At 38.4% G+C, this 25,719-nt stretch overlaps 1 protein-coding gene across 6 annotated transcripts in view; it reads right to left on the bottom strand.

Moving 5' to 3' along the window:
• Positions 1 to 13,097: 13,097 nt before the first annotated feature.
• Cntn1 (contactin 1) overlaps positions 13,098 to 25,719 on the bottom strand; it is a 297,750-nt gene continuing 285,128 nt past the window's right edge. For all 6 annotated transcript variants that reach the window (XM_070039080.1, XM_070039092.1, XM_070039094.1 and 3 more), the window contains one exon: positions 13,098 to 14,854. In XM_070039080.1, coding sequence (XP_069895181.1) covers positions 14,778 to 14,854 — 77 coding nt within the window. In that variant the 3' untranslated portion in view covers positions 13,098 to 14,777. The remainder of the gene's footprint in view (positions 14,855 to 25,719) is intronic.

Raw genomic sequence — 25,719 nt, 5'->3', positions numbered from 1 at the left:
TTACAGGTGTGAACCATGGGTGCCTGGCTAAAGGTTGCTTTTTTTTTAAATCAATTTTCTAGGTGAATCTTGATCCAGTCAAATGGGCAACCAAGATCACCATGGTAACTTTAAAAGTCTGATTTCTGGCAAATACCAAGCTGCTTTCAGTCAGAATACTAACTGCTCAGCTCTCTCTCCTTCCATGATTTTACTGGTTTATTTCTTTAAAGCCAGACTACTTCAAATATACATCTTAGAATTTTTCTTTTTTAAAAAAAGTCTTATATTTATGTGGTTATACAAAGGGTTTTAATTCAACATGTCAGTTTATGAGTCCAATGCATCTCGATCAACGTCACCCCTTCCATCATTTTCCCTCATCTTCCCCAACCCCCCTCCTCCCCTCAAGTTGCCTACTTCCATTTTCATATATGTTCATGGAATATTATGGCTGCATTCTTCCACTCTTCCTCTCTCCATTTGTTTGCCTCCGCTGATTTTTTTTTTCTAAATAGGAATTGCCAGATTTTCTGTGGTTTTGTTTTAAAGTGGTTGCATATTTTAAGATTTGAAATTTTAGAAATTACATTAGAACTTTCTAGAAACCTAGGGGTCTCTTGCTTGTTTCATTGGTTAATTGTGTTTTTTTTTTTGGGGGGTGTAAATGCTATCATAAGATTTGGGTAGCTAGATTTGGGTATCTATCCTAGATAAGTATGGCAAAGATGACATTATTTTCCTTGGTAGATATTAAAAAAGGAATAAAGGGATTTAAGAGGGGCAAGATGCTCAGAGTCCACCTCTAAGGAGGAGCAGGCTGGAGACGATGGTGAAGTACGGGACAGGCTGGAGATGAAAGAATTTCCCTGTGGTTTTTCTGGGACAGAAGTCTTTGATTGGGGCTTGCCCATCCACAGGGCATTTTAAGCCTCTCTACAATGACCACCCAAATTGAGCTCTCCTCATTGCCAGAATCTCATGGAAGGAAAAGAAATCTAACCATGTTGGTTTTGCTTGACTCAAGGAGTCATCAACAGGAAAAGCAGCTGTGCTAATGAGAAGTCAATGAAAAGGAGTGTGGTGGGGGAAGAAAGGGAGTAGGGGAAAAAAGCTAAATAAAACCAACTAAAAATAAATTGTGTGTGTGTGTGTGTGCGCGCGCACACGCGCGCACCAACACTAACTGAAGTTTGAATTCAGTGACTGAGCTCTGTCCCTTAGCTGTTTTTGCTCAAAGCCAGTACTCTACCATTTGAGCCATGACTCCCCTTCCAGCTTTTTGATGGTTAATCAGAGATTAGAAGCTCACAGACTTTTCTGCCTCATTGGACTTCAAATCTGGATCCTCAAATCTCACCCTTTGAGTAGCTAGAATTATAGGCGTGAGCCATCAGTACCTAAATTAAAAATAAATTCTCAGGAAAAAATCAGGAACTTGGACACATCACATTATTTATTTGGTCATTAATAAATCAAGACTTCTTATAGTTCTGCAGTGGCCCAGAAATGGCATTTCTCTGGTTAAAGAGTATGCTAAACAGAAAATAAATTTACTTGTGAAATCCTAGTGAGAGGTTCATTTCCTAGGGGTTGGGAAGGGATAGTAAAAGCAGCTAAAATACTTTTTAAGTGAGATGATGTAAACAATATTATTAAGAGGTGATTAAAAATTTTTTGTGTGGGGGCTGGGAAGGTGGCTCAGTGGTAGAGTGCTTGCCTTGCATGCATGAGGCCCTCAGCACCACATAAGCAAAAAGAAAAAAGCCGAAGTGGTGCTGTGGCTCAAGTGGTAGAGCACTAGCCTTGAGCTAAAAAGCTGAGGGACAGCGCCCAGGCCGAGTTCAGGCCCCACGACCGGACCCCCCAAAAAAAAACAAAAAAAATTTTTTTGTGTGGTGGTTCTGAAGCTTGAACTTAGGGCTTGTGCACTGTGTCTTAGTTGTTTCATTCAAGGTTAATTGCTTTACCACTTGATCCACAGCTCTACTTCCTGCTTTTTGCTGGTTAATTGGAAATAAAAAGTCTTATAGAATTTTCTTCCTGGGCTGGCTTCAAACGTTGATCCTTCTAGCTCAGCTTCCTGAATAGCTAGGATTTACAGTTGTGCACCACTGACATCTGGAAAAGAGGATGCATTTTCTTCCTCTCTGAGTTCATCAGGCCTTATCTCACAGGCTCTTAGACAGAGGAATATAGATTGAGATGAAATATGATTCATCGTGGATTGGTTCCAAAGACTAAATAATGGGAAAAACAATGCATTACTTCTTGATTAATTTTAATATTACAAAACTTCAGAGTGCAAATGAGAGGGAATTTCACTTCCTGTATGATTTGATTATTGATGCCAGCTTCCTCCTATTCATATGTTTTAAAAAAAGAGGAGTCCTACAGAGAGAGATCCTGCAGCTTGATGTCTAGATCTGGAATTCTAATCTATATAATGCTCTCAGAAATTATTTTGAAAAGAGCTGTTGTGTTTCCTTAGACTTCTCAAGTGATAAAACACTTCCAAAAGTGAATTGCTTTAGAACACTAGACTTCATACAGATAAGTCTTCTGTAGTAAGCCAGTCCTGGGACTTGAACTCAAGGCTTGGATGCTGTACCTTAGCTTGTCACTCAAGTCTGACACTCTACCACAGGCCATAGATCCACTTCCAGTTTTTTGCTAGGTCATTGGAGGTAAGAGTCTCACAAACTTTCGTGCCCAGGCTGGCTTCAACCTGAGATCCTCAGATTTCAGCCTTTTGAGTAGCTAGGATTACAGGTACAAGCCACTAGCAGTTGGCCCAAATCATCATTAATTTCGAAAAGAAATACTGAAGTTGGCACAGGAGGTTTTCAGTAATATATCTTTTTTATCCTTTATTCTATTTATGTGCTATAATACATATGTATGTGCATATTGAAGCTATCTTGCAACCCTGGAACTAAACCAACTCAATCCTAGTGCATTATTTTTTAATGTGTGTTTGTTGAATTTGGTTTGAAAGTATTCCTGAGAAATTTTGCATCTATGTTCACTCAGGAAATTAACCTACAATCTTTTTTTGTGTGCCAGTCCTGGGGCTTGAACTCTGGGCCTAGATGCTGTCCCTGAGCATTTGTTCAAGGATAGCACTCTACCACTCAAGCTACAGTTCCACTTCTGGATTTCTGTGGTTAACTAGAGATAAAAGTCTCATGGATTTTCCTGCCTGGGCTGGCTTTGAACTTTGATTCTGGATCTCAGCCTCTGGACTAGCTAATATTAAAGGCATGAATCACCAGCACCCAGCTTGCTCTTTTCTTCTTTTCACATCCTCCTTATCTGGTTTCAATATCAATGTAACAGTGGCTTCATAGAATGAATTTGGTAGCATTCTTTCCCTTTCCACGTTATGACAGTTTGAGGTAAAATGATATTTGTTCTTTAAAGCTCTGGTAGAAGTCAGCAGTGAAGCTGTCTGGCCCTGGCCTTTACCTGCTTAGGAGACTCTTTCTTACTACATCCATCTCCATTGTTTGCTATTGAATGTTCTCATGATTCAATTTGGGTAGGTCACATGTGTTTAGGAATTCATCCATTTCCTCTAGATTTTCCAATTTATGGGAGTGTGAGGCTTCAAAATATTCCTCCATGGTCTTCTGGATTTCTGTGTCATCACTTATGAATTCATGTTTTTACCTCTATTAATTGGGGTCTTTGCTCTCTTTCTTTAGTCTGCTTAAAGGTTTTTCGATCTTGTTTTCAAAGAAAGAACTATTTGCTCCACTTTATATTGTTTTAGGTTCCATTTTAATAATTTCCACACTTATTACTATTTTTATTAATAATCCTAGGAAGAAATAAAAGAGAAAAGAAAATGTGAAGAAATTTCTTTAGAAAACAAATCTTTTGAGGTGCATTTTAGTCTTGCCTGGATTTTAAGAAAACAACAATATTTTTGTTACCCCCAAAGTGAATGGCAAGTTGATACTTAAGTTGCAGAAGAATAATTACAAGCAAAGAGGTCTTTTAGATAAGTTGATATAATGTATTTTTTTTCTTGAAGTAAATTGTGTGAACTGTCATTATTGATCTTTATTGATTCAGTTACAACTGCCATAGGTCAATCTAGATGTAGTAATCACAAAGAACTAAATTTCAAACCTGGTTCTTACCAACATTCATGAATGACACCTCAATAATATAGATTTCTGTGCCTCACTCCACCAATTCTAACTCGATAAAACTGTGACTGAGGATAAGAAAATCATATATGTGTACATACATGTATAAACAAATATAGGTATATATTTATATACATATATGTACATATATATATTTGTATACATATAAACCAAGTTTTAAAAAAAACTAATCAATTATACTTGTGTGTCTACAGATTGGCCAAAGCTATTCAGGGTCTATGGATATATATACATATATACACTTATAACATATATATGTGTGTGTGTATATATATGTGTGTGTGTGAGTGTGTGTATGTCTACACCCACATACTTTCACCCAATTATCTACTTGATTCTTATGGTTCAGGCCAAGTTTGAGAACCACTAACACAGAACACATTCTTGAGAAAGAAACTGTGATCTTCTGAAGCCTTGAAAATTTTAATTGAGATCAGTTAAAGGTCAAGCACCAAAATCAAAGTACAAAAACATCTTGATGCACAGGGTCAAGAAATGGAGGCAGGAGGGACAAAGGTTGTGTGTTTTCCCTTATATGCAGACACTAGAATTAGATTATAAATTTATAAGTAAATACATTGGGCAAGTGTATATAAATGTATTCCTGAAATATGTTAATTCAAGGGAGAACTCAAATAGTGTAATTCATTAGGAAGGCAAAGTCAAGGTTCAACAAAATCAACACCAGGAAAGGGTACTTGAATGGGATGGGGTGGGGTCAAGAGGACAGGGGCAGACCAATAAAGAGGAGAACTGGGAGAAGGCAGTCAAGAATTAAATGTCTATCCTACAAAATTAAGAAAAGTGAGGGAAGGGGTGGGTTGGGAGAGATGGATGAGAATATTGAGACGGATAACACTTATCAAGATCCACTGTATTCATAAACTGCTTTGTTAAATGGCAACTCCTTTATACAACTCCTTAATGATACATAAAAGAACACAGGGAATGTGTTACCTGTTTAAAAAGAAAATAAACGGTTACAGAAGTTAAAAGGGAGAAATAAGGAGCCAGGGTAAAGTAAGCTTCACAGGATGGGAGGTCAGAAGGACAAAACCTATATAATATGTATGTATCGGCAAAGAGAGAAAGGAAGAGAACAGGAAGCTAGGAAGAGACAGAATTCTTGGACTTGCCTAGCTCAGGACTCAGAAAAGGCTCCACCTGTTTCAAAGTCCTGGCCTAAAGAGTTAAGTGCTAGTGTGCAGATTCTTCTGTGAGATTCAACTCCGTCGGAATCACACTGTTGGTTTGTTTTCTCCGCAGCTACCAGCCTGTGTGAGTGTCTTTTGTAACGTGGCACGGTCTCAATAGTGAACTTGACCACGAAACCCTCCGAAAGTAAGTTTAAACATGAGGTCAATTGAAGATGGCAGAGCAGCCACAGGGAAGCATCCTGACTAAAGGGAGATCCGGGGTCCTAACACACCCTGCACCTCAAGAGAACAACAGCAAAGGAAAACGTCAGCAGAGAAATCATAAGAATGGAAAAGAATTTACCTGCGAAGTGTCATCCCCCGGGCCCATCCCGAGCTGCTCTGAGGCCCAGCCGGTGATGGCGGCCCTACAGCCACGTGCCACGTGGGCCAGCGGCCGGCGACGCACCTGAAGATCCAGAGATACAGACCAGGAACGGTCAGCTCCACACCAACGCTAGGAACTGGGACTGCCCTGCTGGGGACCCTTCTTGTGGGAGACCCCGCAGGGATGGTGGCCAAAAGCGCTCGCCCGGACCCACTCCCTCTGTGAACACCAACAGGAAGCCGCAGACCTTTTGCCCGCCCCTTCCGCTTCCTGCAGCAGGTCACTGGGACGGAACCATGACTCTGAGGCAGAATACTACAACTCCCAGCAGCCACCGGGCCCAAGATGTGTTTGGACTCTGGGCCTGCAGCTGACTGTAGAAATTAACCGACTTGCTAAAGTCAGTGGGGTCAATCTCCTCTTCTCTTCCTGCTGGAATCTGTCCCCTCCTGGGGCCCACCCCTTGTCCAGAGGCTGGGATGCAGTCCTCCCCTCCCCGCCTGCATGGTGGGAATCACTGATTCCCTGGATCTTAAATGAGTTCTGGAGGCTGGAATGCTGCTTCCCGTCCCACCAGAAGTATATGCCAGTCAGGACTCTCCCTGATTACCTTCCCATTACAACCTGGCGGGAAACCGCTTATGCTCGACAAAGATCCGACCCGAATATTAGACTGCTAGGCCTTTCAGAGAGGGAACTGCTACCAGGCCTAAATCCAGACCAGGACACCAGACCACCCTGTTCTACCACATGGGTACCCACCACAGAGCCCTCATATCTAGCCAGGACCCATTACACTGTTGGCAGCACCCTGTGCTGAAAGCTGCCAAATGCAAAGTCCAACAGAGATCCATCAGCGAACCGCACCCCCCACACACACACACTGAACACTATCTGAAGAACCCCTACGGTCCCTGAGCTCAAATGTGTAAATCACAAAACATTACAAAATTTGTGAACAAGCAAGACTACATGCCAAATTCTAAAGTCAAGGACAATCCAGGGAAAGGACCCTAGTGAGAACAAAGAAGAAGAGATGGACAACAAAGGAACACGAAAGCAATAATGAGAGAATTAGCCGATGAAATAAAAGGGTAAAAGGGGAGGTCCAAAACTAATAGAAAAAAAACAAGGGGGAAATGACCAAGGATACACAGGATGCCCAGAAACACATGGAGAGGAAGATAGAAATGAAGTTCCTGAGAATTAACCTTAGAAATGACCTTAGAAGCAGGAAAGGCTCTATTTACCTATTGTAAACCACAGTTGAAAGTATAGGCAATGGAATAAGTAAAAAATGGGGTATCAGGAGATGAGAAAACAGAGGAATCAGAACAAAAAAAGGCATGGAAAAAACACTCAGAACATAGAAAAGGGACGTTCAAGAATTGGCAGAGTCAGCCAAAAGATCAAATCTATGCAAAGTTGGGATAGAAAATCCAGAAGAATTCTAAATTGAATTCTAAATATATTACAAATTATAAAGATTATATGAATTATAAAAATCTATTTTTTAAAAAATAAACAGAAAACATTCCCAATTTCAAGAGAAAATCTTACCCACCTGACAGAGGCACAGTGAACTCCTAGTAGACAGGATTCAAAAAGAAATACTTCTAGACACATGAGAGTGAAAACTCTGGACTTAAGAAACAAGGAATTACTTTTAAATGCAGCAAAATCAAAGAAGGAACTATATTACAATTGGAATAAGATCAAAATTACTGCAGATTTCTCCACATAAACTCTAAAATGTAAGGAGAGGCTGGAGTGGTATAATTGAAGCCCTGAACAACAACTGCCAATTCAAACCAGTGTACCAAGAAAAGCTAAGTTTCACAATTGATGATGAAACTAAAACATTCTGTGACAAATAAGAATTAAAGAAATTCCTGAACAATAAACCTGTACTACAAGGGATAATAAAGGGAAGCATACAACGTGAAGAAAACTGTCAAAATCAAGGAAACACATTAGACAAAAATCACTAGAAGGCTAGTAAACAAAGGAAGAGGAAAGAAGCAAACTATAGAAAGACAACATGGCAAGAAACATGACACATTTCTCCATAATAAACTTAAACATTAACAGACTCAACCCCCCAAACAAAAGACAGACTAGCAAATTGGATCAAAAAGCAAGATCCAACCATTTGCTGTCTCCAAGAAACCCATCACCATCAAACATAAACACAAATTCAGAGTGAAGTAATAGAAAAAGGACCTTCATGAAATGCATCCTGCAAGAAGACAGGAGTAGCCATATTGTTATTTGATAAAATAGACATTTCATTAAAGTCTGTATGAAGCCACAAGGAAGGCCATTACATGTTAAAAAAGAGAATGATCCATGAAGAGAAAATCAAAGTATTTAATATTTATGTAGCAAACAATAGAGCACCTAAATACATTAAACAAACACTTTGGGATTTAAAGAACATGATAGACCCCAACACAACAGTAGTGGAGATTTTAACACTCCACTTTCATCAAAGGACAGGTCAATCAAATAAAAGATAAGCAAAAAAGCCTCTGAATTAATTGACACCATAACCCAAATGGACATAATAGATATCTACAGAGTATTTCACCCAATAACTATCTAATTCACATTCTTCTTAGCAGCTTATAGAGCACTCTCCAAAAATGATCATATCATAGGACACACATTGAGCCTAAGCAAATACAAGGGGATCAAGGCAACTCCTCGCATCCTATTTGAACACAGTGGAATTAAACTAGTTCACAACAGCAAAACATTCTGAAGAAAATACTCAAAACACATGGAGACTGAATAACACTCTACTGAATAGCACATGGGTCACCAAAGGAATGAAAGAAGAAATTAGAAAGTTCTTTCAATCCAATGAAAATGAAAGTACCCTCAATGGAACCTCTGGGATACAGAAAACGCAGTGCTGAGAGAAAAGTTTATAGCTCTAAGCACACACATTAAAAAAAAAAAGTAACAGCTCAAAAAAAATAATCTCACGATGCACTACAGCTGCTAGAAAAACAAGAACAAATCAAACCCAAAACAATTAGATGGTGAGAGATAGCAAAGATTAGTGTAGAAGTTAATGAAAGAGAAACTAAAAAAAAAAAGCTACATGAAATCAATGAAATGAAAAGCTGGTTCTTTGGAAAAAAATAAAATTGTCAGACTACTACCAGACTGACAAAGAAGAGATTCCAATAAATAAAATTAGAGATGCTAAAGGAAACATTATAACAAATACCCAAGAGATATGAACAATTATAAAGGACTGATTTCAAAACTTATACTCAAAAAAAATAGAAAACCTAGTAGAAATGGACAAATTCCTGGAGACATACACACTGCCTAAGCTGAACCAAGAAGATATAAACCAATCAAGCAAGGCTCAAACATGCAATGAGATTGAGGAAGTACTCAGAAGTCTTGAAACAAGGAAAATTCCAGGTCCTGATGGACTCATGGCTGACTTCTATAAGACTTGTAAAGTTGAACTAACATCAGACTTTTCTTTTTTTGTGTGTGTGTATTGTGGGGACCGGTCATGGGGCCTGAACTCCAGGCCTGGGCACTGTCCCTCAGCTCTTCAGCTCACGGCTAGCGCTCTACCACTTGAGCCACAGCACCACTTCTGGCTTTTTTCTTTTTGCTTATGTGGTGCTGAGGAATGGAACCCAGGGCATCATGCATGCAAGGCAAGTGCTCTCCCACTGAGCCACCTTCCCAGCCCAACATCAGACTTTTCTGTGAAATAGAAACAGAAGGATCAATTCCAAATGCAAACTAGGAAGCCAACATCATAATCATCCCACAACCATGTAAGGATCCAACAAAAAAAGACAACTATAGATCCATTTTTCTGATGAAAACAGATAAAATGCTTTTCAATAAAATACTAGCCAACAGAAACCAGCAACTAATCAATAAATATCATACATTATGGTCAAGTAGGCTTCATCCCACAAATGTAAAGCTGGTTTAAAATATGTAAATCAGTACATGTGCACAGAGCCAAAGGCAAGAACCACATGATCATCTAAAAAGCCTTCTATAAAATCTAACATCTACTCATATTCAAAGCTCCAAAGAAGCTAGGAATAGAAGGAACATTCCTTAAAACAATAAAGGCTATATATGACAGACCAATAGCCAACATCATACTCAATGGTGAAAACCGAAACCATTTCCCCTAACGTCTGGAACAAGGTAAGGATGCCCACTCTCTCCACCCTTTTTTTATATAGTTCTGGAATTCTTGGCCAGAGAAATAAAGCAAGAAAAGGACATAAAAGTGATTCACATATGAAAAAAAGTCAAACTATCCCTTTTTGTGGATAACACGATCTTATACCTCAAGGACCTAAAAGTATCCACCCCATTTCCTAGAGCTAATCAATCACTTTGACAAAGTAGCAGGATATAAGATGAACCCACAAAAAGCAGTAGCCTTTCTGTGTGCCAACAACGCAAAAAGGGACATCAGGAAAACAACTCCATTTGCAACAGCTTAAAAAAATTACCTAGGAATAAAGCTAACCAAAGATGCACAAGATCTTTATAGTAAAACTATAAAAGTTTGGATGAAGAAATCAAAGAAGACACCAGGAAATAGAAAGACCTTCCATGTTCATGGATAGGAAGAATTAATATTGTGAAAATGGTCATACTGCCAAAAAGGGTTTACAAAATCAATTCCATTCCCATTGAAATCCCAATGGCATTCTTTACTAAGATAGAGAAAACAACCCAAAATTTCATAGAATAACAAAAGACCTCAATAGTAACAAAAAGACCTCAATAGCTAAATAATTCTAGGCAGAAAAAAAAAAGGTAATACAAACTTGGTTTTGCCATAAAAATAGATCTGAAGATAAATGGAACAGATTAGAAGACCCAGAAATAAAACCATACACTTACAGTCATCTGATATTTGATTAGGCAGACAGATTGTTGAAAAAAATCATCTGTTCAATAATTAGTGTTGGGCTGGGCACTAGTGGCTCACACATGTAATCCTAGATACTCAGAAGGCTGAGATCTGAGAATCACAGTCCAAAGCCAGCCCTGGCTGAAAAGGCCCCGAGATTCTTATTTCCAATTAACCACCAGAAAACCAGAATTACTGTGGCTCAAAATGTTTGAATGCTAGCCTTGAACAAAAGAGCTCAGGGACAGAACCCACACCCTGAGTTCAAGCCCCACAATTGACAAAAAAAATAGTGCTGGAAAAACTGTGCATCCATATGCAGAAAAGTAAAAGTGGATCTCTGTTTGTCACCATGTACTAGTAGCAATTCCAAGTGGATCAAAGACCTCAATGTCATACCTGAAACTTTGAAATTGCTGCAAGAGAGAGTAGGAGAAACACTAGAACTCAGAGGTGTAGCTAGAAACATTTTGAAAATCCCAGGTGCAGAGAAGATAGGCAAGAGACTTTAAAATAAAAAGTTTCTACACAGCTAAGGACATAGTTAGACATGGGGAAATGTTCATCATCCCTGGCTATCAAGGAAATGCAAATCAAAACAACCCTGACATACCATCTCACACCGATTACATTGGCCCACATTTTAAATTCAAACAACAACAAATGTTGGCAGGATGTGGGGAAAAAGGAACCTACTGCATTGCTGGTGGGAATGTAAACTAGTACGACCACTTTGGACAGCAGTCTGGAGGTTCCTCAAGAAACTAAACAGATCTTCCCTATGACCCAGCCATACCACTCCTGGGCATCTACCCTGAACACCACAAGCCAAGATACCACAAAGACACTTGCACATCTATGTTCATTGCCATGCCATTCACAATAGCCAAATTATGAAAACAGCCCAGAAGCCCTACAATAGGTCAGTGGACCCCAAAAATGTGGTCTTTACACGCAATGGAATTTTACACAGCCATTAGAAAGAATAAAATAATATCATTTGCAGGGAAATGGATGGACCTAGAAAAAAATCTTCTTAAGTGAGGTAAACCAAGCTCAGAGAGACAAACAGCACATTTTCTCTGATATACGAAAGTTAGCTCTAAAATACACTGGGACATAATAATTTATACAGGTTTCTAGGCATTCACATACAGTGAGACCAAAAGAGGATACTCTCAGGGAAGAAACACAAAGGTTCAATGCCTGTGTGCCTTTTTATATGTTTATAAAATCAAGTATATATTAGGGAAGGAATATGACTTAATGGTAGAGTGCTTGCCTAGAATGCATGAGTCACAGGGAATCTTGGAATCACATAAAGACAAAAAAATAATGATATTGTATATGCCAAAATGAACACTAAGATATTGAAACTAGATTTCTCTTTTTTTAAAGAAGTTGTTGATGGTTCTGTTTTCTTTATGTATATTTCTGTGTCTGTCTTTGGGAGGGTGGTGAGAAGGCACAGAAATTGAGGGAAAAGGATGAAAAAGTACAGCAGTAGAACTCACAGGACACTGGTGAAAGTGAACTATACAACTTGTGGGTGGAGATAGGAGGGAGGGACTGGGAGAGAATGAGGGAATGGAAGATACTGTACGAAAGGAAATGTACCCATTACCTAATTCATGTCATTGTAATCCCTCTGTATATCACCTTTATAATAACAATAACTTTTTTTTAATAAAAGAAAGGACAGTTATTATCTTTTGGGCAACAGTAAGACATTTATTTCTTTATAATTTGTATTCATTCATAAAAAGGACAAACCACGGTCCTGTACTACTCCATTGGAAAAAAATGATAAAAAATAACTAAAAAAATCCATATTTATCAGTATCAAATAAAACTACTATCACCTTTCTTGGAATACAAAGAAACAATAGATGAGTCTCTATCTCTATAAAGTTTAATTAAGAATCTTGCATCTTAAAGCATATGATACATTGGTTAGTTCGACAACAGTTGAAAACTAATGGTCCCAGTCAAATTTTCCACAATGGGGTGAAGGAAATGGGAAGCTTCCATGTTCGGGGCATGAGAGATTTTAATCTATTTCATGTGTCAGAAACTTAAAACTAGATCTCCAATATCTATTTTCTTCTTACCTTTCTGAACCAGCTCATGCAAAATCTACCCAGTTTTGCTCTTTATTACCATACATTAAAAAATAAAGGCAGGCATGCACTTGGCAAAAGATGTCATTGTTGATTATATATTAAAAAATGCCCAACGTGGGTTGCTTTGTAAAAGGAAAACCCCAAAATGTAGCAATGAAAACACAAACATTTGTACAGAAGGCTTTACCAGAATATTTGTTTCACAAAAGTATGAAGTCATTCATTTCTTTTCCAAATAATTAACTATTTAATGAAATCTGGCAATGATTTAGGATTGTTGGCCTACTTCCAATGGGGGTGGGGAGGCGGTGGGAATCATCCATTTCAAGGATTTTTAAAAAGTTGGCATTTTATAACAAAGAGTTAAATATGTAAATGAAAATGAAATATTTATTGAGATTTTTTTCATAAGGAAGATCTGAAACATTTACACATAGCTCTATAGTACAAAAATTATACAAATTAAAGATAAGGGGTAAAGTTGTAAAAGATCTAGTTTGCTTCTTGTAAATATTTTTTTTAAGAACCTATAAGGTAATCCTTTCTAAAAAGATAAACTCTATCTTTAATTAGCTCCCAAGGTTGTGCTAATAAAATAGGATTATACCTCTCATATATTGCACTCTTTCACCAGCCAGCTAATTCTTTATTACCCGAATTCTTCCTCATCCACGCTCAAACACATTTCCATGCACACCATGGCGAATGACAAAATGTGTGTGTATTTTTCCTTTTCACAATTTATAAAAACCTGAAGCACCAATGCTTAGGAGACACTGTCAGACAAAAAAACGGTCTCTCCCTGGCCTTTCCTTTTCTGCATATTCTTCATAGTACCATACACAATGTATTGGTTTGGTATTTTTAGCCAGTTTTCAGTATTGCCTTATAATGGGAAATGAGCTTCAAATTTGTTATTTTTAATAAAAGAAATTCTGTGGCTTTTTCAGCCTACAGATGACGACTTCTTGATTCTGTACCTTCAATAAAGAAAGATTTTACTTTAGGAATGAGGCACAAAACAAAGATACTAGAATATTATTCTGTAATTCTAATATTCACTAACTGTCGTTTATTTGTTCCTAACTATATAAAGACTGTCACATTTCAATTTAAAAAAATGGAAGCACTCTATTTCTCAAAATTCATCATTCCACATATGAATAAATACAGCAAGGTGATGCTATTCCAGATAGGGGCCCTATATTGTATATTGATGGTTTGATATTGATGAAAAGAAAAGCACAAAATAACTTCAGAGTAGAATATAAGTAAACAACAACAATAACAAAAACCAATCTCCAGATGGCACGTGAACTGTATCATCAAATAATGAACTGAAAAGTTATCACTGATACTGGAAAAATGTCAAATATTTAGAAAATTACATCAAAAAAGAAGAAATACTGATAGTTAAGTTCTGAAATCTGATTTTTGATATTCAAGATTTTTCAACTTCTTCAGCAAAGGGAAAAGGTTTCTGTTATATTCTTTTTGTTTTTTGTTGGTTTTGTTCAAGAGAACTCAAAATGCCATGAATGATTGGGGCAGTTAAGAATTATGCAGGACCCCAGACAGAGAGGATAATATTACAGACTGTATTACTCTTACATTTACCACATACGATCAACATTTCAACCTCTAGGCTATGTCACAACTTGTGGTTAAATTGAAAGCACCTGTGTATGGTGATTTGCCTCTTCCCCCTCCCACCCCCACAGCCTATGGTATTGAATTGAACACTGTAACTTGTCCCATTGGGTTAAATCATGCAACCGTCCCAGAATCAGGTTAAATGGTTTATAAGGCATATCGGAACGAGTTAAAAATCATTTGATATATATATATTTTTTAAAGTTGATTCTTTTGGATGAAGGGGTTCCTGAATGCCTCAGTCATCACATGTCGTCAATCAGTTTGGGTAGTTGGTTGAAGTATGATTTGTTGGACTTGCGATGGAACCGCAGGGAACTGGAAGGAAGTGTGGTCATCCCAGGATGGAGAGCGTCCTCGGAGCTGGGCTGACCATGGCAGATGGCACACACGCCACATTCAGAATTCCAAGTACACAAGGATGCCCAGGGCAGGCAGCAGTAAGCCAAGAAAGCCTGAAGACAGGGTGGGTGCACCTGTGGAGGGAAACAGGGGTGAGTGTCACTTAAGGATAACAGACATGGTGGCTCCCGTAGTCTGCTATCGGGCAGGGTGTCACGGTAGAACTCAGAAAACCAAATATTTTCTTTTGTATGAAACTGCTTTCTTGCCAGGCACTGATGGCTCATACCTATAATCCTAGCTAATCAGGAGGCTGAGATTTGATGAATCCAGTTCAAAGCCTGACTGAATCTGGAAGTTCATGAGACTCTTACATCCAATTAAACACCAAAAAGCCAGAAGTGGAGCTGTAATAGTGCCAGCTTTTGGTGAAAAAGCTAAGGGTCCAAGCCCTGAGTTCAAGTCCTAGTAATGGCATAAAAACAAAACAAAACAACAAAAACAAAACCAACCTGAGCAGGACAATGAGCCAGCAAGTAAGAGCAGAGTAACAAGGGCAAATGTAAATGGCCTGCAAGTAGATCTTTAGTCTCAATAATGGATTTGTTTTGCAACCCTATCAATAACAAAATGACTTGTTCAAAGGCTGGAATAGTAGCCTGGAGATCATTTAGAAAATGAATGATTCAAAAAGTAAGATGTCAGGCATTGGTGATTCATGCCTGTACTCCTAGCAAGGAGCTAGGACTGAGACTGAGCTGAGACTGGAAAAATCATGGTTTGAGGCTAATCTAGGCAGAAAAGCTTAGGAAATCCCTTCTTAGACCAAAGCTGAGTACAGTCATCCTAAGCTACAAGGTGTGTGTGTAGTGGTGGGGGAGGCCAAGATAATGGGGATCATGGTTCCACATCAGCCCAGGCAGGAAAGCTCATGAGACTCTTCCTCGATAGAGGGATGTTGGACATTGTGGCATGTGCTTGTCACCTCAGCAACAAGAAGCTTAAAATAAGTGGATCATAGTCCAGGCATGTGCCTGAACAGGAAACAAAACCCTATCTTTCAAAACAACTAGCACCAGAAAAAAAGAAAAAAGGGCTGGAGGTGTAGCTCCATAATAGAGCACCTGCTTAGTAAGCACAAGGCTCTGAGCTCAACCCCAAGGAACACCAAAGAAAAGAAAAGGGAAGAGAAGAAAGAAAAGAAGAAAAAGAAAGTTAGAAAGGTCATTAAGAAAGGAAAGAAGAAAGAAAAAGAAACCCAGGGCCATGGAAGGAAGGAAGGAAGGAAGGAAGGAAGCAAGCAAGCAAGCAAGTAAGCAAGCAAGCAAGCAAGCAAGGAAGGAAGGAAGGCAGGCAGGCAGGCAGGCACAAATACACCACACTCTGCACATACTATATCAAGGGCAAAGGAGTCCCTTTGGCTTATGGGAAAATATGGCTACCACCTACCCTATTTCAAAGTTTTTTTTTTTCATTCTTGGTGCTTTTAACTTTTTCCTTTTCTGCATAGTTTAAAACCTATGCTGCAACCCAGACATTATTCTATGGCGATAAAAAATGGCCAATAACAAACCTTAATGACACACAGAAAAAACACTGAGTTTTCAACAACTGCTCTGACTGAAATGATCTATCCTCAAGTCCCTTTGTCTCTAACAATGCCCTGGTCCTTTAGCCACAAATGACCTCAGCCGTGCGTACACGTTCCCTGCTTGCTTGACTCTGTGGCTTGGCATGGCTCACACCCAGGCTGCTGAGAGAGGTTTAGCCAATGGTGGCTAACGTTTTGAAGTTTTTGCTGTTAGCACAAAAACCAAATACAATTTCATAATTTGTGGCTTTGACATAAGGATATTTGATTTATTTAAAATAAACTCTTCATGTTTATGTGTGCTCTATTAAATTTCTCTAATGGCTTGAACTTAAGCAATTGTGGTCTTTATCTTCAATTCTCTTCCACATTGTGAGTAGGAATTACAGACCTGACTGAATTCCTATTTGGTCATTATATATGTGGCCCTTTATATTCTTTTTTTTTAATTTTTATTTATTTTTTATTGTGAAAATACTGTACAGAGGGGTTACAATTACATGGGCAAGATGAGTACATTTCTTATCAAGCATTGTAGCCTCCTCCTTTGTTTCCCCTTCTCATCCCTTCCCAGCCTCCCCCTCCATCCCCCTACTCAATCCTCCCCCGCCCCCAAAGTTGTAAAGTTCGTTTTTGACATGACAAGTTGTACTTCTCATTGTTGCAACGGGTCCACCTGTATCCTTATTTAAACGACTTGTTTTTCCCCTTCCCCTCCACAAATTATACCGACATCAAATACAGTGAAAGCAGGGGTTATACTGTGGGGGAGAGACATACAAAGCAGAAACAAATGCATGAAAGAAAAAAAAACATTTGAATACATATCTTAGGGTTCATTTTCCTAACATCACCTTATCTGACCTTTTCTGCTTGACTCATACACGTACTAGATATTGCAAATAAGGGAAACCATGGGACCTATGTATCTTTGGGCTTGGCTTACTTCACTTAATACAATATGTGGACTCTACATAGTCATGGAGGATATATATGTGTGTGTGTGTGTGTGTGTGTGTGTGTGTGTGTGTGTGTGTGTGTGTTTTATATGTAATAAAATAGACCTCATATTATTGGTATCCAGAATAATTCTAATACTAACATGATATATACTGAACATATATTTCTCTGTTCACATACATGTCAAATATTAAGCAGGATGAAGTCATCCACCCTATAAATTCTTTTTCCTGTATCACAAAGAGGGTAAAACCCAAACATATTAGCTAAAGTATGGTATATTCAGGTGATGATTCCAATGGTGTGACTCTTTTGAACAACTTACACTTTAATAGGAAGCTACAGCTCGTAGCTTGTAGCTGGTGTGTGTGTGTGTGTGTGTGTGTGTGTGTGTGTGTGTGTGTGCAGGTCAAGAGGAGTGGAACAAATGGAGAGTGGACGGGTGGATGAATGCAGTCATAATATCTAATTTAGATATGTGAAAATGGTTGTTTAGAACAAACTGTCATTTAGGAAGATCAATAGGCATGGGCTCACAACCCAGTTCTAGCACTGCTGTTCTTTGTTGGTTACTGGACAGCTAAAGGATATGAACTTCCCTGTTCAAAATGACAGGTTATAAATCCCACTAGGGTCATGAGTCTATGAGTCTAAGAAAACCATACTATATTGAAGAATAGCAAGCGCTGAGCCATAAAAGTTGCAAACAAATTTGTTGTATTTCTCCAAGCTTGTGATCACTAAAATTGACATAAGTTTATAAATATACATTAAGAGCTTGATCATGTAAGTGCTAGTGGCTTTATGGGCCTTTTCAATTCAGTAAAAACTGCTATTCTTGCTGCTCCTATGTGTTCAGTAATTATGGACCCAGATGCCAAGTAAAATAGATTTGATTTTTGGCAGAGATATATGGTTTGCTGGCAGCCCATCCTGGCAGTTGTATTTGTTCTTTTCTGACGACTCTGGCTCTTTCTCTGTTAGAGAAGGCTAGATTACCAAAGTGAATCTTTGAGAAAGGTGTGAACATTGGCAAAGGAGTGATGACCAATTATTTGCTGTGAAACATAAAAGTAAACACTAATTGCCTCCTGGCTAACAAACACATGTTCATCACACGATATTATTTTGGGGAAAAGTGAGACTGTAATGATAAGGACTTTTGTGTGTGGGGTGGAGGGAGTTTTTCTCACTTGAGGATGGTGGCGCTCTACCACTTGAGCCACAATTCCATTTCTGGTTTTTTTTTCTGGTTAATGGCAGATTAAGACGCCTGGGCTGGCTTTGAACCAAAATCTTTAGATCTCATCCTTCTGTATACATAGAATTATGAGGACTTTTAAAATTGGCTTAACTTCTTTAGAGATGAGTGACATTTTCCTAGTGAGATTTGGGGTTAAAGAGAACTCTATCACAGGGTTCTGAATCTTGTCACTCACTTGAGTGTACAGTCTCTCCCAAGGCACTGTCTTTCTCTGAGCTGTGTGCCTTGTTTTCTAAAATGGAGGATTTACTATTTACACAGCGGGTATTTGTAAGAATAAAACATTAAAAACAATTTAAGCCTAGCACCAGTGCCTCATGCCTGTAATCCTAACTACCAGAGATCTGAGAATCTCAGTTCAAAGCTAGCCTGGGCAGTAAAATCTGGGAGACTCATATCTCCAATTAATCAGCAAAAGAGCAAAAGAGCTAAGGGACAGCACCCAGGCCCCGAGTTCAAGCCCTTGTACCAGCACACACAAAAATATGTTCAAAGTACATAGTAAAAATGACCCGTGAACTATGAATTTGAAATATGAAATTAAATTTGTTTTATTTAAAAAATACTGTTCATTGAGTATTTTGTGAGTCTTTATCCTATTCATACACATAAATATGCACATAATAAATTTCATGAGTTTGATAATTCATGTTAAAAGTAATATTTAGCTGGGCGCTGGTGGCTCATGCCTGTAATCCTAGCTACTCAGGAGGCTAAGATCTGAGAATCACAGTTAAAAGCCTTCTCAAGCAGGAAAGTCTCTGTGAGACTCTTATCTCCAATTAACCACCAGAAAACTGGAAATGGTGCTATGGCTCAAAGTGGTAGAGTACTGGCCTTGAGTAAAAGAGCTCAGGGACAATGCCCAGGCCCTGAGTTTAAGCTCTATGACCAACAGGAAAAACAAAACAAAAGAGTACATTTAATTTCTCATTTTAATTTTTTTTTGATGGTACTAAGATCTGGACTCAGGGCCATGTGCTCACTAAGCAGACATTCTCCTACTGAGCTATACTTCCAGCCCCCATTATGCAATTGTTATCTTGTGATAGGATCTCACTTTTCCTGCTTGGGCCTGTGTCTGGACCTTGATCCACCTATTTTTGGTTCATGTAGCTAGGATGACAGGCTCATGCCACTACATACAGCTTCTTCACTTGGGAGGATTACATGGATTTACCTTCTTCTCTGTTGGATGACAGACATACACTACTATGCCCAGCTATTTGTTGGGAGTGGGTCCTGTGTACATGCCCACATTAAATTTGAACTACAACCTCCTGTGCTCAGCCTCCCAGAGAGCTAGGATTACAGGCCTGGCCAACAGCATCAGCTTTACATTTAATTTCTTTTCCAGTGATTACTTCATCTAAAACCAGAGCCAGTTTATTAGATAATCGTGCATTTTGCTTTCGAACTGTTTGTTAGAATATTATTTGTAGTGGGAGACTGGAATTTATAGAATAGATTAAATTGTTACCAGGATCAATTTTTAGTGACTTTAATCAAGACTAAGTGGGCACCTCAAATTCCCACTCTACATTTCCATGATAGCAAATAGAAAACTCTCCTTCCATTACCTTTACCTTGCCTAGTTCCAGTTAATAGTGTGTGTGTGTGTGTGTGTGTGTGTGTGTGTGTGTGTGTGTGTGTGTGTGTGTGTATGCTGGTCCTGGGGCTTGAACTCAGAGCCTAACCACTATTCTTCAGCTTTCTTTCTCAAAGCTACTGCTCTATCGTTTGAGCCACAGCTCCACTTCCAGCTGTTTGGATATTTAACTGGAGATAAGTGCCTTGTGGACTTTCCTTCCTGGGCTGGCTTTGAACTGAGATCCTCAGCTCTCATCATCCTGAGAAGCTAGGATTACAGTGTGAGCCACCAACACCCTACATTAGAAACATAGCTTATTTGGGTTTACTAAGAGATACATGAATACTGCTCCCTGTTTCTTCCTCTTTCCCAAATGTTTCACCTATTGTTTTGCTTCTTTTGGTTTTGGGGAGACAAGTGGGTTTTCTTTTTATTGGGAAGGTTACTGAAACTCAACAGAAAGATGCTCTTTGGAAAGAGCAAGATTCTAATAGGCTCTGGGTATTATTTTTTTTCTGAAACTCTTACACTGTGTATCTACAAAAGAAATCCCAAAGTAAGCCAAACAGATCTTTCCACAGATCTGCTGAAGTCTCCGTTCTTCTTTAACACAATCTGAGTAGTTGATTTGTTGTTAGCTTTAGCATCTATGCTCAAGGTCATGGTGGGGCACAAAGTCTACTTCAAAGTAAGAAAATGAAGCCCATAGAGGCCTACTGTACAATGAAGCTGACTGGAATGAGCCTTTACAGAGAGTCCATTTTATATAACCAGCCCTAAAATGAGAGGCAAGATGAAATATGTTTGTGAAACACGTATCTGTGTGTGTGTGTGTTTATTGTGCCAGTATTTGTGGTGAGATCATTCCTCACTTCTAGGAAAGGAGATTAGATTTTCTTAGAATACTAGCTCCTTTGGGGAAGACACATACATGTAGCTTCTGCCAGTCAGTGCTGTGGGCCCCGAGGGGAAGTCACATTGAGTTTCATGTGGCTCCTTTGGGGGAACAGTCTGGTCTGCTTGGAAGTGATTTCTGTCACATATCTGGCTTTATCAAACCATAGCTGAATTAGCTGGTGTCAGCCTCACACCTGCAACCCTAGCTGCTCAGGAAGCTGAGATCTGAGAACTAAGGTTCAAAGCCAACCTGGGCAGGAGAGTCTCATCTCCAATTAACCACCAAAAAACCTGTAATGGAGCTGTGGCTGAAGTGGTAGAGAGCTACTCTTGAGCAAAAGAGCTTAGCGACAGCACTCAGACCCTCAGTTCAAGCCTCAGAACTGATACCACCCCCCCCAAAAAAGTGGGGGAAGCTAACCAATAGTAAGCTTTTATTTCTAAAAAAACCAAAAAACAAAAAGAAACAAGCTTTCATTTTAAGTCATTTCTTTATATTAATGCAATGTAAAGCTGCAGTTAACCTTTATGGAAGACTCATTTCCATTTCATGAATTCAAAGAACATTCTAGAAGCAGAAAAACATACAGATCCCTAAAATAGAACGAGATGTTTTATCATCATCTTCTTGACCATAAATTTTATAGGACACAAAACACATTCTGTTAGACTATATTTCAAACACAGTTGTTCGAATGTCAGAAAGGCATTATTACTTGGGAAAAGAGCCACATAGAAACGTTTGTGACTTGAATGGATGCCCAGGTTTTAGTTTTATGCTTACAACGTTGCATTTTGCCTAATTAAAAATAGTTGAGGATAAGCCATGAAGGACATATTGTACACTGACTACAGAACATATGTGTTTTCAAAACATATTCAGTGATAGAGCTACAGCATTTAAAAAATGAACAAATACAAATGAAATTTGTGAAAAATGTATCCCATGTTTTGACAATCTTTAAACCATGCACAAATATTTAAAAACCAAAGATGAGTACTTTTAACATGATATGACAATTGACAATAAAAGATATGAAGGTATTTTTCCACGGGAACACATTATTCCTGTACTACTATTGCAGCATTTATTAGTTAACTGCTGAAGATAAGGAAAATAGCCGTGATAAGTATTTTGGCCTACATTAGCTACACATTATTTATAAAGACAAAAAATTTGTCCAAAGTTACAGTGATTAAAGAACTTTGTTATTGCTTCATATATAATACATATGTTTTACTTGGCAACAATGCCCTCAGTCTTACCAAATTATTCATTCTATTAAGCTCAAACTTCAGTAAAATATTATTTCAAGAAGAATACTACAGAGATATTGATTGTAGTTCCAAGCAATCTGATAATAATTGAAAGTCATACTAATTTTCTCACTTTTGACACAAAGGGAATTAGTCCACAAAATTCAGATATAAATTGGAATTTATGTTCTTAACTATTATTTAATCTGCCTTATGAAACATTTATTGTTTCAAAAATTCCCTTGAACAAAATTAATATGTGATGTAGATACAATCCTTAAGGGATTAGATAAATAAAATGGTAGTTAGTGGAGCTCTAAAATACTTATGACCTAAGACTTTCAGTAAGTTAGCTTCATTTGACAGATGGGTGAAAAAGAATTTTAAAACTCAGAGTAAGAAAATTAAATTATTCTCTACTTCTATAACTGACTCTGAAGTTCTATAAAAGTGTAAAAATTTTATTATAGTTTGTAATGATACTCAAATGTAGTTATTTAAAATCTTTTATACAGCGGTTAAAAGATTTGTTTATTGACTTAAAAGACTTAAAATCTGTTTTTATTTAAAAGACATGGTAAGTAAACACAGTTTTCAGTCCTAAAGGGGGAAAAAAGAGTAATAGCAGGTGGCTTCTAGGAGCTGCAAAAAATTATGTTCAATCATCAAAAGTCTCAATTCAAATAACAAAGTAATTGCTAGAATCAGAGGTTCATGCCTGTAATCCTACCTATTCACAGGACAAGATTTGGAAGATTGCAGGTCAAAACCAGCCTGGGCAAAAGAAAAGTCTGTGAGACCCTATCTCCAAAATATCCAGCAAAAGCTGGAGGTTTGGCTCAAGTGGTAGAGCACCAGCCATGAACAGGAAAGCAGTGCAGAGCAAGAGGCCCTGAGTATAAGTCCCAGTAGCAATAGCAATAAACAAACCAAAGCAATTAAGAAAATCTCAGAACCACTTGGGTTTCCAGACATGAACAATCTTCTTAATGATTGCTTTTCTATCATTAGCAGAAAAATATAGTCAATGAAAGCATAAAGGAAACAAAGGATAAATACATTTTATGGGTGTAGTACTTTTTCCTTTATATCAAATTAATTTTACATGTATGGAAGTTTAAGTCACTACCACTGGTAGTGACTACATATAAAGAATGTCTGCTGGGAGCTAGTGGTTCACACCTATAATCATAGCTACTCAGGAGATTGAGATCTGAGGATAGAGGTTCAAAGCTGGCCCCAGCACAGACTGTGAGATTCTTTTTTTTTGGGGGGGGGGGTTGGTTGTGGGGCCTGAACTCTGGGCCTGGGCACTGTCCCTCAGCTCTTCAGCTCAAGGCTAGCTCTCTACCATTTGAGCCAAAGCGCCACTTCTGGCTTTTTTCTTTCTGCTTATGTGGTGTTGAGGAATCGAACCCAGGGCCTCGTGCATGCAAGGCAAGCGCTCTACCACTGAGCCACCTTCCCAGCACCACTGTGAGATTCTTACTACCAATAAATTACCAAAAACCTGGAAGTGAAGTTGTGGCTCAAGTGGTAAAGCACTAGCCTGGAGTAAAACAGCTCAGGGTCCAGGCCCAGGCCCTGAATTTAAGCCCCAGAACCAGGATGCCCGCATGTGCGCGCACACACACACACAGACACACAGACACAGAATATCCTTCATTTATAAAATACAAAACTTTCTCAAAAACTCTCGGCAGATAAAGTCAGCAAGCACATGGGAAGCACATTGGGAAGACGTTAGTTGTGATGATTGTGATGGCTGTTATTTTAAATAACATTGTCAGTTCAAGTAACATTGTCATGGTTTATTTCTTTGTCCATTAAATTGATTTGATTTATCATTTAGATTTCTCCCTGAATTTCAATTTTTTTTATTTTTTATTGTAAAAATGTTGTACAGAGGGATTACAGTTACATGAGTAGGGTCATGAGTACATTTCATAGTGAGCATTGTTACTTCCCTACTTCCCTCCCCACCTCCCCAACTCCTCCCGCCCCACCCCCACCCTGACATTGTAAAGTTCGTTTTCAATATAGTGTCCTGTACATCTCGTCATCACAATGGGTCAGGCTGTTTATGTAATATTAGAACCACATATGACTTCTTATTTATACTAAAATCATGAATCCTTTTAGTTTCCTTCCTTCCTTCCTTCCTTCCTTCCTTCCTTTCCTTCCTTCCTTTTCTTTGCAGTAGTAGGAATTGAACTCAGGGCCTTGCTCTTGTTAGACAAGTCCTCTATCCCTTCCTCGTACCCCCTTTTCCTCCTAATTTGTTTTCTGATAGAGTCTGGTACTTCTATCTTGGTTGGCTAAGCAGTCTGATCCTCCTATCCTGAGAAGCACGATGCCTTTTTGTGTCCATTTTTCTTCCTGCTTCTTTTTTTATTTTAAGCATTTACTATTTAGATTAATTGGTTCTCACATTTTAGTATACATTTTAAAAATAACTTTGAGTAATGTTTATGAATGATTCAGCAGGAGCCAACCATGTTCCTAAAATATCTGTGGTCTCTGTCTTTCAGACATTGTCATGCAGCAGTATTTTTTCCGCTAGTGTAATAAAATATTCAAATATTGAATAGCCATGCTTTCTTAGAAGTTATCAACTATCTCATTCTAAAAAAATCGGAGGTGACTTACAGAGATAAAGTATGATGAAAGAAAAAAACTTGAAACTAAATAATTTTTAAAATGTGGTTAAGGAATAATACCAAAATAACTACATTGATGAATGCTACTTTTAATTATATCATTAACATTAATTGGCTAGGGTGTATATAAACACTTTTTAAAAGCACTCCACGGAGGGCTGGGAATGTGGCCTGGTGGTAGAGTGCTTGCCTAGCATGCGTGAAGCCCTGGGTTAGATTCCTCAGTACCACATTAAAATAAAAGCCAGAAGTGGTAGAATACTAGCCTTGAGCAAAAAGCTCAGGGACAGTGCCCAGGCCCTGAGTTCAAGCTCCAGGACTGGCAAAAAAAGAAAAAAAAGCACTCCACATATATTCATGCATGCTTAATTAAAATACATTGTGCTCTATATTGCTTTGCTAGAAATATATCACATATTTGGGTCTTAATCTTGGCCATTCACTAATATCATCATCCAAAAGATAAAAAACAGGTAATGTGTCAGGAAATCCCATTTAATGTTCCTGAACCAGGCATGAGCCTATTATCTCAGCTACTCACGAGGCTGAGAGTTGAAGGTCACATTTGGGACCAGCTTGGGCAGAAAAGGCTGAATCTCTGATTTCCAATTAACCACCAAAAGCTGGAAGTAGAGTTGTGGCTCAAGTGGGAGTGCCAACCTTGAGCAAAAAAGCTCACTGACAGTTTTATGTAGGCCCTGAGTTAAAAAAAAAAAATCTAGGCAACAAAAGAGGAAAATATAGTTCTAAAAGTGTGGACCCCTGCTGGTCACGTAAGA

The sequence above is a fragment of the Dipodomys merriami genome, unplaced genomic scaffold (genome assembly GCF_024711535.1).
Source record: "Dipodomys merriami isolate MVZ:Mamm:240054 unplaced genomic scaffold, mDipMer1.0.p SCAF_10, whole genome shotgun sequence".
In the NCBI taxonomy this organism is placed as follows: Eukaryota; Metazoa; Chordata; class Mammalia; order Rodentia; family Heteromyidae; genus Dipodomys; species Dipodomys merriami.
Note: the sequence above shows the minus strand (reverse complement) of the source record. Positions and strands in the feature narration are given on the sequence as shown.